Genomic DNA, 14,138 nt, shown 5'->3' on the forward strand with positions numbered 1-14,138 from the left:
TATGGCATAGTCTCGTTTACAATAAAATCGAATGAAGTTTCAACCACCCTCCCGATTAGAATCGTCCGATAGCTATGACGTCAGGTCAAACTTTCCCAGGTGACCACAGCTCGTTCCCAACACTCCCGCCTGGCACGTGCAGTCGGTGACAACCGTGTCCCGTACCGGGACCTTCGGGCGGGGTTATGAAGATTACAGCATTGACATGCGGTGAAAAGATATTTTCAGGTCAGACTTTGCGACATAGCAACTGTTACTGCTGTGTAAAAAGAAAACAGCCCCGCCCATTGAACTGCTTCTTGTGAAGGGGTGGGCAAAGTTAGGGACGCGGTCGCCAAGGGAGCTTTAATACGGAGGTACGGTTGCCGCCTACTGTACGGATTCACTGCTTACTACACTACAGAACATTTGCCTTTTGCAGTTTCGTTTACTCGTTCTTACTGCGGCTGCCGAAAGAGTTCTCAATTTTCATCGTCTTACAGCACAGACTGAGTGTCAGGGGCTCTGAAAGAGCGGGCTTCATACAATTCGGCTCATGAAAACTAACGATGGGGCGTGTATGGGTTTGTAATTGTGATGCAACAACTGTCTGTTCTAGAACTCTCACGATGTGATGGTCGAAAAAACTATATCTGACCCTGAGTCCGATAGAATCTTAAAGGCATCAAAGGAAGGAGTGCCCAGCGGAAGGGCCAATGGCATTGACCACGCGCAAACTCCGGCCTTGGAAAGACGTCCAACTGGACATTCAGAAGAAACTGAAGAACTGGAACTCCCAACGAAACGCCGACAATGTCACCATTCCTTATGGACTACAGGTAAGCATCTTAACGATCCTTTCACATATCTTTTTTTCCTTCGAGATTCAATACAATTTCAAGCTTTTGCACCTCAATCAAATGTTTAAAAATCTCCCCCCCCCCCCTAATATTGCCCTTCCTCTCTCAACCATTTGTCACTGTTGCCTCTTCGTTACCATGGATCTGTTTGTGAAATAAAACTTTTTGGTACAGTTTACTCATGCCAGTCATGTGAAGGAAACAACCATTTCAACAATAAATAGAAGTAAATAGTCATGTAGTCTATAAAATCTCTAACAGTCCCTTCTGTTGGCATTATCTAAAGATTTGAGTATTATATACTCAACTACAAAAACATACTTCTGATACTGAAGGAAAAATTAGTCATCAAAATACGCTACAAAGATCTGATTCTTCTTTGCCTTAGGATTGAAAAATGTGTGACAACATTCCCTACAGCCAGTTATAAAACTATTTTGGTAACAAAATGCCTGAGAAAAAACATACTTTTCTTGCTATGATAGGTCACTTAATGATTTGAACTGATCACTATCATTTGTGCCCACACCAGATAAACCACCTTTGTCATACTATGCTTTGTTAAGATAAGGTGTTCTCACTTTAGGACACTCTGAGAATGATTTCATGGTACCTAGCACTAATCTTGCCATAGAAACCATGTTCTCATGTTACAGGCATGACAAACACTGTTATAAATTGGTTGGGAAAGCTCAGTTCCACCCTTTGATAGTTCTTGAGCTATAAAATAATCAGTCTGTATATGAGTAATTGACTGACATTTTGATAAGAACAGCTGCTATTCAGATAAGTTGTGGGGACAAGAATATGCTTGTGTGCAAGGTAGTATCAATAATGCATTGCTGTCTTTGTACTAAGATAGTTGGTTTAGACGTCATTGACTCATTAGTGATATCAACCAAAGAAAGGTTGTCTTCAACATTATATTTCCTTGCTTTTTGTTATAATGTTATCAATCAAATAGAAAAGGTTTTATGTTTCACTTGAAAAATTAATGACTACCTTTACTTTTACCAGTCCTTTCCATTTGTCACAATCTTTTCCAGTCTTTTTGCAATTTTCAAAAGTGACATATTTAGCTCAACTGGATACAGAGTTGTTTTTGAAATGGTCTGTATTTTGTCAAGAAAACCTACTTCAATATGACACTATAAGTGGCCCTACTGGCACAAAGTCCACTCAAATATGTGCAGTTTTATCAGAGGTCATCAGTGCTTGAAACAATGAAACAAACAACATCTGTTTTTGATCAGAAGATTTGTACAGAATTGGCGACTAATTTAGCTTTACAGCATACTTCCTTAGCCAAAATTGCAGGTAAATTATTATTGTTAGATTGTATCCATGGATACAAATTGTTTAGCACAACAAACTATGTGTAAGGGCCTGTGACATAATTGAGGAACAAGTTATGATGTCATGGAACATTGTTTTGTCCATAGCAACAGATCTATAAATGTTCAGCACATTCCTGTATTGTAAATCATGTGCCTCATGAACTTTGGTTGCTTGACAAAAGTTCAGGTCTAAACATGGCACGAATCCAGTGATCGTTTTGTTGGTCTTTTGAATTTGTTTTGTGAAAAAATTCTACTAACCCATCCAGTTGGCCTGTGTCAGTAGTACCATTAACATCAGCTTAATATATTTGTAAACAGTAAAGTCTTTTTTTGTTTCCTGATTTCTAAGCAGTATCAAGTGTATGGCAAAACTTATGTCACGAATACCCAGTGTATGGGTGTGTTCTAAAGACATACACAAAATTTCTCCACACTAGCATTATCATAAATGAAAAGGACAATGAAAATAAACCATAGAAACAGATTTCTTATTGTAGAATTTGTAGACACCATGCACAGCAAGTTTATACACATACCAAATCCCTTTCATGAGTGTTAGCTTGGCATGCCATGTCTTTTCAGCTGACATTGTCAAAGATTACTGCAACTGCATGAATGTGGGGCTTAAATATGAAAAATGACTTTGAAAAAAAATACTGATGACATGGAATTCTATTCTCAGTGTAACTAACGTGCAGATTTTCTGGGGTCACATGTTTAATAGCATGATCAAGGGTGTAAAACCTATTGCACTTTATAATTGTTCTGACATAGAGCTTGACAAATAATGCCTCTGTTTACATGGTTGCTATTAGCAACAGGTTTGAGGGGAACGCTAATGGAACAATCAGGGAGGCAAGTTCCCTGGCCAGACTAAATGGGAATGTGAAGCCTTCTCAGAATCTCAAAATATTTTCTTTGAAAGCCATGTAGGGTATTCCTGCTGTGTTTTTTCTAGCTGTATAACATTACTGGATAGTCTGACTCGTTTGCATATGTCAAGTCTCCTCAAATTTTTGAGTACACATGACTAAAGATTTGAGTTAACGTTATTCCATCTTATTCTACAAGCCATGACAGTAAGTTGTAAAAGTTATCAAAGTCTAAAATGCAAAAAGTTTCTGCAGTGAAGTGTTAGCAGCCTGGAATGTCTGAACATTTTAGCCTCCAAGAACCGTGAAATAGCAAAATCTTTGATGCCATGACCACAATAGCTTATACAGGATCGGCTAGTAGTTTTCTTTGCCAACAACAAACATTAACATAAAGGAGAGAAAATTACTCTAATGATACTGTTTGCTCTTTCCTGGCCTTGCGGTACTTGACATTTAGCGGTTATCAATGACTGGACAGAGGTGATTACATATCAAGTTTCCAAAGTGGGTAGTCCATATTTTCAACACTTATGAGGCTTGGGTAAACCATTTGTGAAGGGGCTTATAAAGGGAGGTGTCGTTAACGGAAAATTGATATGGTTAATGTTTAATATAGGCCTTTGATAGAGGTAAGGCTACGCAGTGCACAAATATTAGCTTGCTCAAGGCAATCGTGAAAGATATAGTTTGAGAATAGTTTGAGTTCCAAAATATGAAGAATCAAACGATCAGCTGGATTTTCAATTGCTTTGTGTCAACATAAACAATTATTATAATTGAATATGTTTTAGTAAGAAGAATGTAACTTTTGACTTTAGGAGCCACATTATCTACTGTGAGAATCAGATTGTGCTTTTATGGTATTGCCAAATGTGATCTTAAGTGCCAGGAGGTTAGTTTAAAGACACAATTCAAGCACAAGGTCGAAGGAGTCGATGTTCCTAGTTTGTTGACTGTAAATCTAAAGCTGACATAGCTCATGTTTTTGTGTAAGCAGTTATGTGTTGATGATAGCTGAGACATTGGAAGAGGCCGTCCGAGTTTCAGCTTCTCAGTTTTCTCTGGCTTTGTCTCTGTTTGCTTTGAAATTATATTTTTAGCTCTTTATTGTGTTTCCCTTGAGCTACTCAAGTGAACCTAAATTTGTGGTCAAACAGTCAGCTGAAGTCCAGACTTCAGATGTAACAGAGAGTTGTCTTTTGTTCTTCTTAAGAACCTATCAAGATATATAAGAACTTTAAAGTTGTTCGAAGTTGGATGAAAGTTTTAAAAGAAGTTTTTTTTTATAGATCAGAAAATTTGTCAGTGAGAGTTTTATCTGCAGCAGGATGGCAACAATGTTTAATGCATTAAAGGGATGAAAAAGTGTCATGCTTAAATGTCCTCAGTCTGGTTCAACCGCTTACCTTTTTCAATGCTTAGAGGGGACTCAAATATGTGACCTTTTTTCGCATACTATCAAGTTTAATCCTCCCTAAGTCAGAATCAATCTACTGTGACACAGACACTAAGTTGGTCCTATTGGCCCATGACATGATAAGGTCAAACTCTCTTTGTGACCTTGACTGCCACAGTATGGCACCCATGGATCAAGTGCAGCGCCAAAGGTCATAGGTCCATTGTACTATTAGAAAAATTCAATCCTGAAAATGTTGATACCTCAGCCTGAAATCCATCCCTTTTTCAGCTATAGTACACTCCCAATACATAACATTTGGAGCATAACATATAGCTGAAAAGAGATCCGAGACTGTTGCTGCCTTTGACTGCAACCTGACATTGAAATGCTGGTAGCTGTTTGCCTGATGTGTGCCTTAATATTACAAGACTGGAAAAGACAAGTGGCTGCTTAATGTCAGAGTTTGCACAATGGGTCCCTCTGATCTCTTCATTACAACTTGCAATCTTAAAACCTAACCAAACTCTACAACCACTCCTCAACTTGGAAGAGCATGCATGTTAATCTGCATCTCACATTACTGTGGACTGAGTGTCTGTGGTATCTTATATTGAAAAGGGTAAAAGAGACTTCAACAAATACATGTACAAGTGAGTAAGCATAAGGAATGATTGCATATGGGGGCCTGAAAAATGCTTTGCATATTACACCTGCTCTCTATTTCGTCCATTTAGCTGGAGCACAACCTATCCCACCCCAACCCTGTGCGATGTATGAGCTCCCAGCGAATCCTGACGGGGGACATCTTTGTGGCCAATCAGGGAGTGGGAGTCACAAACCAGCTGTACTTGTGGAACATTGACGCAGACACCAATGGTGCTGAACTCAAGAAGTATGTGACTGTGTTGTGAACATTTCATATATACTAGACCATTAGTTCAAGTCAAAAGTAAGAGTGAAATGCAGGTTAAGTGTGTTTTATACATGTTTATGTTACAGGTGCCCTTTTAACAAGTTAATTCAATGGCTGATGTGAAAATATGCCAACAATTGTGTGTATGAGGTGAGTGTGCTTTATTAAAGCAAAGACCAGAACTGATATAAGTACATTAGGTTGAGTTGAGAGGGTAAAAAAATCAAACTAAGAATAAAGAATAGTACAGAAAATTATGAAAGCCGGTTTATTTGTGATCTGACCCTTTTTTTTTAACTTCACTTCCTTCTTTCATTGTGACCTTACTGATGTTGACTTTTCTGACCACAGATATCCTGTGACCCCGGCCATGACCCTGATGAAGTGCATCCCTAAAGTCCATGCCCTGGTGGGCTACTGTTCCAGTGACATGACCATCAACATCTTCACTGACATGCTGCATGGCTTCAAACAGGTTAGGACTTTTCTATCAATTCATGTCTGTTTTTTGCCAATGGTCAGATACACTGAATTTTGATTTTTGAGGACTATGCAGTTTGGTCAGAAAATACAGGATCTGATTTCGGATGTCACCTCCCAAAACCAAAGTCTATTGAGTATCAGATCAGTTGTTCATTGTGTGAAGGGACCTGGAAACCTTTGAAGGAAATAAAGTGTTTATACAATGATACATTAACTCAGGATTGAGTCTGAAAATGACCTTGTGAAAACTGTTATACTGATTAAATCAAAGGTGATTTTTTTGTTTCTCTCACAATCACTCACTCGCTCACTCACTCACTCACTATCTGGTTTATCGTCTTCTTTTCCCCATCATCTGGGGGTTTGACGTACTTGCATGCTGATGGGGGAGCTTGGTGGCCGCTTGCCAGGTGCCTCTGTCCTGTGGATCAGCAACTATATATTTCTGATTTTCCACAGCTGTCCATGAGCCCCATGCCGACTACTGTGTTGTCAATGGCCTTCCTTGATGACACTGATGAGCTGGTGTTGGGGACAGTTGGATCATTGCTGACCTTCAGACTTGGCATGTTTGACATCCGGGCCAAACTGGTACCATCCAGGCCCTTTATCACAGATCTGACGAGAGAACAGGTAGATTATTTAACAGTTCACCTAGGTTTTCATGGTTGTTCAATTTCCGAGTGATTTGCCTTTTTGTACAGGCAATTTTTGAAGCAAAAATCTGGTTCTAAGTTGCTTTGTTCCTCTGATGAATGCATAATTTTCTTCTTCCATTTTGCAGTGGGTTCTGAACCTACAGGTGGACAGGAGGACACGGCAGCTGATAGCGATGTGCGATGACGGGGTTTTCTTCATCAACTACAGCAGCCGCATGCAGGAGCGGTTCCTGCCCAACTGGCACCAGGCCGACCTCAGCTGCTGCATCGCCTACAGACCCAAGGAGTACTTCATCACAGCCGCTACAGATGGGACCATGAAGGTAGAAGCAAACATTGTACACCACAAATTGTACCATGCATATACAGCTGACTGTTTATTGCATTTTGTATTTTGACTTGTGACGTCTGAAAATAGGCAGTATGACAAGCAATGCCTATTTCTTTAACCTTTAGCAGACTGAAGTAGCCATTTGGCACCCCATTCTCTATTAGTTACAGTTAGACAGCAGGGAGAAGGTTAAAGCAAATAGATGTTGGAATGTTGTAAATGATCTGAAATTGTGATTTGTAAAATGGCAAAGATAAAACACACTGATCAGAGAGGGGCATGGAGTTCTGTTATCATAATGCAACCAATATGGACTGTCATCTATAGTGTGAGGCGAGATTGAACAATACAGGACTGGTGCTTTTTCCCTCCTCAGGTGTGGAACTCCATTGTGTTCAGCCAGGTGCATGAGTTCATGGGCCACTATAACCACATCACGGGGCTGGCGCTGCACCCCCGCTACCCCCTGCTGGTGTCTGGGTCCAGGGACGGGTCCATTAGGGTCTGGAGGCTGGACACTCTAGAACAGGTAAGATCATTTCTGTTGCATGGTAGAAAGATGGCCATTACACCATAGGTCAGATTAATACTATAACCTCCAACTTGTGCTTTAGATAACCATTCTTGGAATCAAACAAAAAGCTATTTTTAAGTATTGACAATTGTAGTGAGTCGTTATTCTAGCAACTCTTCTGATACAAAGAATAAGACGGAAAAGACGCATTGCTAACTTTCCTTTGTTTTCAGACCTACCGCCTGGACATAGGGGATGACATCTTAGAGATGAGCATGTTAGGGTCAGGCACTATCTTCTACAGGACCAAACATCAGATCAAGGTATGTGACAGACTTATCAAGCAATGTGTGTTCAATCTACATGCAGAATTTAGCATAGATGAATGAAAAAAAGGTAATCATTACGTTTCATACTGGCATTTGTTGTAGCATTATGTAGTGAGAAAAGTCTTGTTGAAACTTTTTTTCTGTTCCCTAGGTGTGGTACCTGAACCAGTTCCACTCTACCTTCAGCCATGTGTACTGCAGCGTCAACAAACTTGTACGCATCAACTGGGTGGGACTGCCATCACGGGTCCTAGTGACAGGAGAGGTAATGACTGACGTCCTGTTTAACGTCATAACATGGGATTGTCATTTTTATTTCAGCTTAATGTCAGAGAAAAGTACAATCAATAAAGGTCAGAGAAAACTAAAAAATACACAAATGTAACGTTATATTGACAAAACTATCATGATTTTTCTACTCACTTCACTTCAACTCTATTCAGCTTTTGCTGTCTGTAGTCACACTGGCCATACCAATACCTCATTCACTATGTGACACATATATTACTGTTACAGTAATGTTTGTTATTTGTTTGTTTCTCTTAAGGATGGCAGTGTGCGTATCCTGTCAGCTGTTTCTGGGGTAGTGTTGAACATCATCTATCCCATGGCCACCTACCAGGTCCTGGATAACCTAGTGTATGACCCCAGTGCCAACAAAATCTTTGCTGTGCTAAAAGATGGAGAGGGTAGGTCACGTAATCCATTAAAATATGGATATACAACGTTGATTTCCATTATCAGAAAGCATCTGTCATCAACTAGAATAATCCAAGGGGTATCAAAGGACACAATTTCCTTCATAAGTGTTTCCTCAACCTATCATTGGCTTCTTGTTTAATTGATACCAACAAGATTAAAGTATAGACTGAATATTTTTCATACAACACCATTGTAGACAATGTATGAGCTGTCTTTTTTCCCTTTTCACAGTTCTGGTGTATGACAGCTCCACCAACCCCTGCATGCCTCGACAGCTGCTCTGTCCAGGGAGTGATGATGAGCAGGTAGGTAAATCTGAGTACAGCTTGCATAATATTGTTTGGGAAAACATAGTCACAGACTGTATTAGCTCCTTGTGTTGCCTCCATCTAGGTACATTTTTGTACAGTCTTCATTTCCCTTCTTTGCTATTCTTTCCACTTTTTTTACCATGTGTATAGAACTTGTTGCAGTTGCCACATTTTCTATCAACATTACAACCGCATCTCTGTCCCAGGTTCTGAGTGCTGCCCTGGTGAAGATGGAGCTAGCACTTGGGCAGGATGACACCACAGCAGGAAAGGCAGTTGTATTTGCAGGCCACAAGAATGGACAGCTCTCCCTGCTCCACTCTCCCGACCAACTCAAGATGCACAACATCCAAGCACACAGTGGTGAGTGTCCATCAGGTTTTAACAATGGTGGCATCTAGAAATGCTTTTTTTATTAATTAATGCATCATTTATTGTCAGTTTCAAGAAAAAGACAATACAAAGGACATGCATGGGTAACCACAAAACCAATAAATAAAAACCAATTGATAGCAATGATACATTTGTATTTGCATTTAACATAAGACGACTGACCCCAGTCTAGAATTGCTTGGTGGTATAGACCTTTTTACTTACCTGTTAAGTCCATTTGCTTCTATAACCTTCCTTTATACTCCAGTTTATTCAGTTTCAATTCTATTCTCTCTGATGGTTATGATGATATGATAAAAGATGTTCTTACAGCACTGTCTTGTAGTACTGTCCATGGTGCTGAATGTACTCCATGGTGCTGAAATTAGTGTTGCAGCTATCTATTTGCTTTGAAGATTAATGTTAGGATGTATGGACAACTCAGAGTTAGCTTTTCATCAGTTCTTAAGTTTCAAAATGTTAAGATTGTTTTTAATCACCAGTTTCTATTGTGTATGAGGGACCGGCCACCAGGGACCAGCTTTTCTCTATAACTCCTGATTTGCTTTCACCACAGGCCAGGTCTCATTTCTGTACTCGTCACATGGGAAGCCAGACCATGGCATCCTTGGCTCTGTTTCCCGCCTGGTGTCCTGTGGGACAGACAAATGTGTGCACATCTGGGGGATAGGTGTGGAGGAGGACACCATCAGGCTGGTGTGCCTGTCAACTGTGCAGTGCAAAGTCAGACCCATGCTGATCTCTATGGTAGGAAACATCCTGGCCTTGGTGACCACAGATGGTGTACTCTCCATGTACAAAACATACACAAAGGAAGAAATGGCATTGGAGAAGACAACCTACATGTCAGGTAAGTTGCTTTTCAACCATTAAAGGCCTGGAAATAATTCTATCCTCAGAGTTTGATTTCCTTTTCAGGTAGATTTTATGAGCCTACCTTCCAAATTACAAGAAGAGAAATTATGTGTAAAACATGTGTTTTTTGTTTCAGCATCTTCCTGTGCAGTCCAACTCACACACCACATAGAAGATGACCATAAGAAAGGGGTTACTGCACTCTGCTGCTCAAGGACTCTGGACCTGTTTGCAACTACTGGGAAGGATGCTTGTGTCAAAATCTGGAACACAGAAAACAAGTTGGTCAAAGAACTTGTCTTGGATAACACTCTACAAGGGGTGTGCTTTGCAAATGACAGAGGAGACCTACTGATTGGTTACCAAAGCCATGTTAGCTATGTGCCGTTATTGAACTACCTTCCAAAGCTGTACCTGGAGGAACTTGTTGAAACCGATGTCTTGGATGAACAGTTGGAGGAGCCTGTTCCATATGACCCTTCCCTGCAACTACTGTTCACTATGGATTCTATCCCTGTTTTCCCTTTAGACTTGAAGGCAAGGAGGGAGATGGAGTTGGAAGCCTCCCTTTCTGTACCTGCAACCCAAGTGTCAGAACGGGACTTGCCGATAATACCATTGTCTACAAAAACCTCATCATTCCTCTCAATCCAGCCTTCCTCCCATCTCAGGCAAAGTACCAGTGCACGGACACTGGCTTCTCAAACTACACAAGTGGCAGCATCACCAATCAGACTTTCTCCTCCACTGGAGACAATGGAAACAATCCCTTCACGTGTACAGGAGGAAGAAGAAGACGTTGCCAAGGAAAAAGAAGTAGTGCCAACAGATACAATGCCAGTTGAAAGTAAATCAAACCAATTCACAGAAAAGGATAGAAAGAAAGGGTTGGAGAAAGAAGAGGAGGAGGACCCACTCTTGAAGCGCAAACCTATCATCGCTCCTGATGGATACATCCCCAACTCTGTCATCCGGTTTATCATTGGTTACAAACCGCCTCCAGAGAGATTTATTCAGCAGGAGTGGAAGCTGAAGGCTGCTCCATCAGGTGCATTACCAGATGTGGAAGAGGAGGAGGAGGAGGAGGAAGCTGAGGATGAAGAAGGGCTAGTGATAGATTGGAGCAGCTCGCCAGAGTTAGACCTCAAAGAGGATGATGAGAGGTGGAAGCTTCCATCTCCTGTCCGGTTTGGGGAAAAGAAAGAGAAGCCTCGGGAGCAGAAGCCAGGCCCAAAATTGGACTACACATTCAGGAAAGTTAACTTTGGACCTCCTTCAAGAGATGAGCTTGAGTCACCCAGCAGTAAAAAGGCAAAGCCAGCAAAGGAGAAGAAAGAGTGGGAAGGCCCTACTTTACTTCGAAACATCATCAACTGCAGTTGGTTTCCTCGTGACAAGCTAACTGACCAGAAGTTGACTGTGGAGAATGTCATGGCCATTCTTTTGACTTTGTTGCAAGATACAAGTGATATAGATAGGCACAAGAAAGTCTGCCAGGCAATCACAGATATACATAAAGAGCTCGGACTTGGCGAAGAATTGCTGGACACGGTTGTCAAGATTCTGCTTGGCCAACTCGGCAAGAGGAATGCCATCATCAGAAGGAATGCAGTGAGAACACTTGGTGAACTTGGGCTTGACAGAAAGGTCATCCTATTGGCTCTGATATCTGCTCTTGCAGACAATGACAAGGTTGTGCAAAAGGAAGCTCTCAATGCCATAGTAACAGTCGCTGGAGTCAAGACCAAACACGACCTGGCACAAATGCTGCAGCAGGTTGGGGTTCTCAAGGAGCCGGTCAAAAACAAGGATAGACAGAATTTGAAGGAATTGGAGGAAAGGGTTGGGAAAAAGGCTCATGGTCAAGCCCTGCAGGATAGCTTGTCTGAGATGAATGCAAGAATAGCCATGTGGAATGAAAGGATTGACCAGAGACATGCATCCCCACCACTTGACATGGATTTCTTGGACTTCATGAATAAGGAAGACCAGCTTGACAAGAAAAGTGGAGGACCATCTAAAGGGGCTCCTCAGCTTTCAAGAAAACAGAAAGAAAGGGGTCTTCCTAGTTCAAAGGCCGGTCGCAAAACTACCATGTCCTTTAAAAGGCATGCCAAATCACGTCCAAAACGCCCCCAACCAAAGACCACTGTCAAACATCCCTCATCACGTGTCAAGGGAGATCTGGCCAGTGGTAAGAAGTGGACAATGTTGCACCATAATCAGGCCATCAGAAAAATGTTGATAGCCAAGGATCTTGAAGAAAGCAGCAGCCCAGTTGGGATGGTAAAGGAGACAGTGACAGCACAAGACCAAAGCAGATATTTGCCTGAAGTTCCACGCAGCAGCAGAAGTGAGAGTCCAGCAGACTGCACTAGGCATGTAGCCAAGGTCACAAACTCGGCAACCAAAGCAGGGCACAGAGAATTGTCAGATGCAGATACAGCCTCCATATCCCACAGAAAGGAGGTTATTGATGACAAATCTGTATGCCATGATGACGATACTGTATTAGGTACTGATGATGCAACGTCAACAGCTCCAACTGACGATGTTGCATCTACAGCCCCAACAGTGGAGGAACTGGAACTAAGACTTAGAAGGACTTTCACGGATGATTATGCTGCAACTGAATCCAGCTATGATGACTCTGGATTAGGCCAGATGTCTGATACCTCCAGTTACATGGATGGTATGTATTTTGGTTTTCAATAGATTCAGGCATAGCTTGTGATGTGCTTCAGATGAATTTATGATGTCAATATAACTTCACTGTGAGCTGGATTAAACAATTCTTGTGTTTTATCTTTTACAGGTTTCAGGGTTCGGAAGCCTATGCAGACACATTACTTCCCACCTATTAAATCTGGCATCCCGTTTGAACTGAGGAGTGACAGCGACAAATCGTTTTCTTCATACAAAGAGGAGGAAGATGATGAGACCACAGAAAAATGGCGACGGCTGTTCAACAGACCAGCAGCGCAAAGACGCAAACAACTGTATGAGGAACGTGCCCAGAAGTTAAGCGGACAAGGTGCCTCAGCAAAGCAGAGTGCCCTCCCACCAATTGTCTATGTGAATGACATGAAACGATTGACAAAAGGTGACCTGGGGCAACGGCTCCTCCTCAGCGTAGCAACACATTTTGCACCAGAGGCAAGACAGAAGCTGGAGGGAAGGGATCGACATAGGATCACTAGCCTTCCGCATAAGCTGGGCTCACACACAGATGTGGAGAGCTACGGTTGTTCAAACTTCGGGACACTAAACATGCTGTGGACCACAATGGCACCACAACGACCAGAGATACCAGTCCTGTATCCACACAACTCAACCTTTGCACCCACAAAAGATGGCGCATACGGTCAAAGACAGCGTAAAAAGCCATTCCATGTTCCATTGCCATCTCTTGAGATGTTAACACGGGTGCAGGCCATCCAGGAAAGCGGCCTGTTGAAGGAGAAAAGTTTCAAAAAGACCTTCAGTAGGTCTTACCCCTCTAGTACCACTTACAGTTGGTCTACCCCCCTCCCACCTGCAAGGAACCTGAACAGCACTCTCAGGAAGCTTGAGCTTTCGGAGGTAGACCTAAGTGCCAAACCAGCGGCTAAAGTGAGATGTGGTGTCCACAAAAGGGGGCACAGATGTAAAGTGTGTCAAGGGTACTACTCCTCTCCAGAACTTGCAGCTTCAAGACCAGATTCTGAGGAAGACCCTGCCGCCAGTGCTGCTCCACCACCGTCAAGGGCAGAAGTGTGCAAAGTGATTTCCTTGCCTATTCTGGCATAATGCAGCCAGTTTTGCCTGTCCATTTGAACAACAATAAAGATTGAGATGTCAGCAAATATATGCTGAAACCCTTGCAGAAAATACTAATTTTCTCTGCTTATTTGTTGCATCATCAGTTACATTATGTAATGTGGATATCTGAAATATTATGAAAGATCAATATGATCAATAGATATCAATAAATATGATCGATGAATAAGTTCAATTGCATTGTCAGTAAATAGTCCATCAATTTCTGAATGAAAATATGCTGTTCCAGAAAAAAATCATTTTGGTAACTTGGCAGACGAAATTTGTGAGCAAAGGTAGAATTTCCTTGACATTTCCAAGATTTTCTTTCACTTAACGATTGCTATAATTCAACCTACTAGTATTTGTAACCAAAGAAGGAAAAACATACATGGAT

The 14,138-nt window shown here is 41.6% G+C and overlaps 1 protein-coding gene across 1 annotated transcript; it reads left to right on the forward strand.

Annotated features, from left to right (window-relative positions):
• Positions 1-61: 61 nt before the first annotated feature.
• On the forward strand, positions 62-13,815 carry LOC136435244 (WD repeat-containing protein 87-like). The gene is made up of 14 exons (XM_066428551.1): positions 62-818; positions 5,188-5,345; positions 5,718-5,841; positions 6,309-6,482; positions 6,634-6,831; positions 7,216-7,368; positions 7,587-7,676; positions 7,834-7,947; positions 8,230-8,371; positions 8,616-8,689; positions 8,902-9,058; positions 9,645-9,938; positions 10,080-12,635; positions 12,759-13,815. The coding sequence occupies exons 1-14, from the start codon at positions 696-698 to the stop codon at positions 13,730-13,732; spliced, it is 5,331 nt and encodes a 1,776-aa protein (XP_066284648.1). The 5' UTR covers positions 62-695; the 3' UTR covers positions 13,733-13,815.
• The last annotated feature ends 323 nt before the right edge of the window (positions 13,816-14,138 follow it).

This window comes from Branchiostoma lanceolatum, chromosome 5 (assembly GCF_035083965.1).
Source record: "Branchiostoma lanceolatum isolate klBraLanc5 chromosome 5, klBraLanc5.hap2, whole genome shotgun sequence".
Taxonomy (NCBI): domain Eukaryota; kingdom Metazoa; phylum Chordata; class Leptocardii; order Amphioxiformes; family Branchiostomatidae; genus Branchiostoma; species Branchiostoma lanceolatum.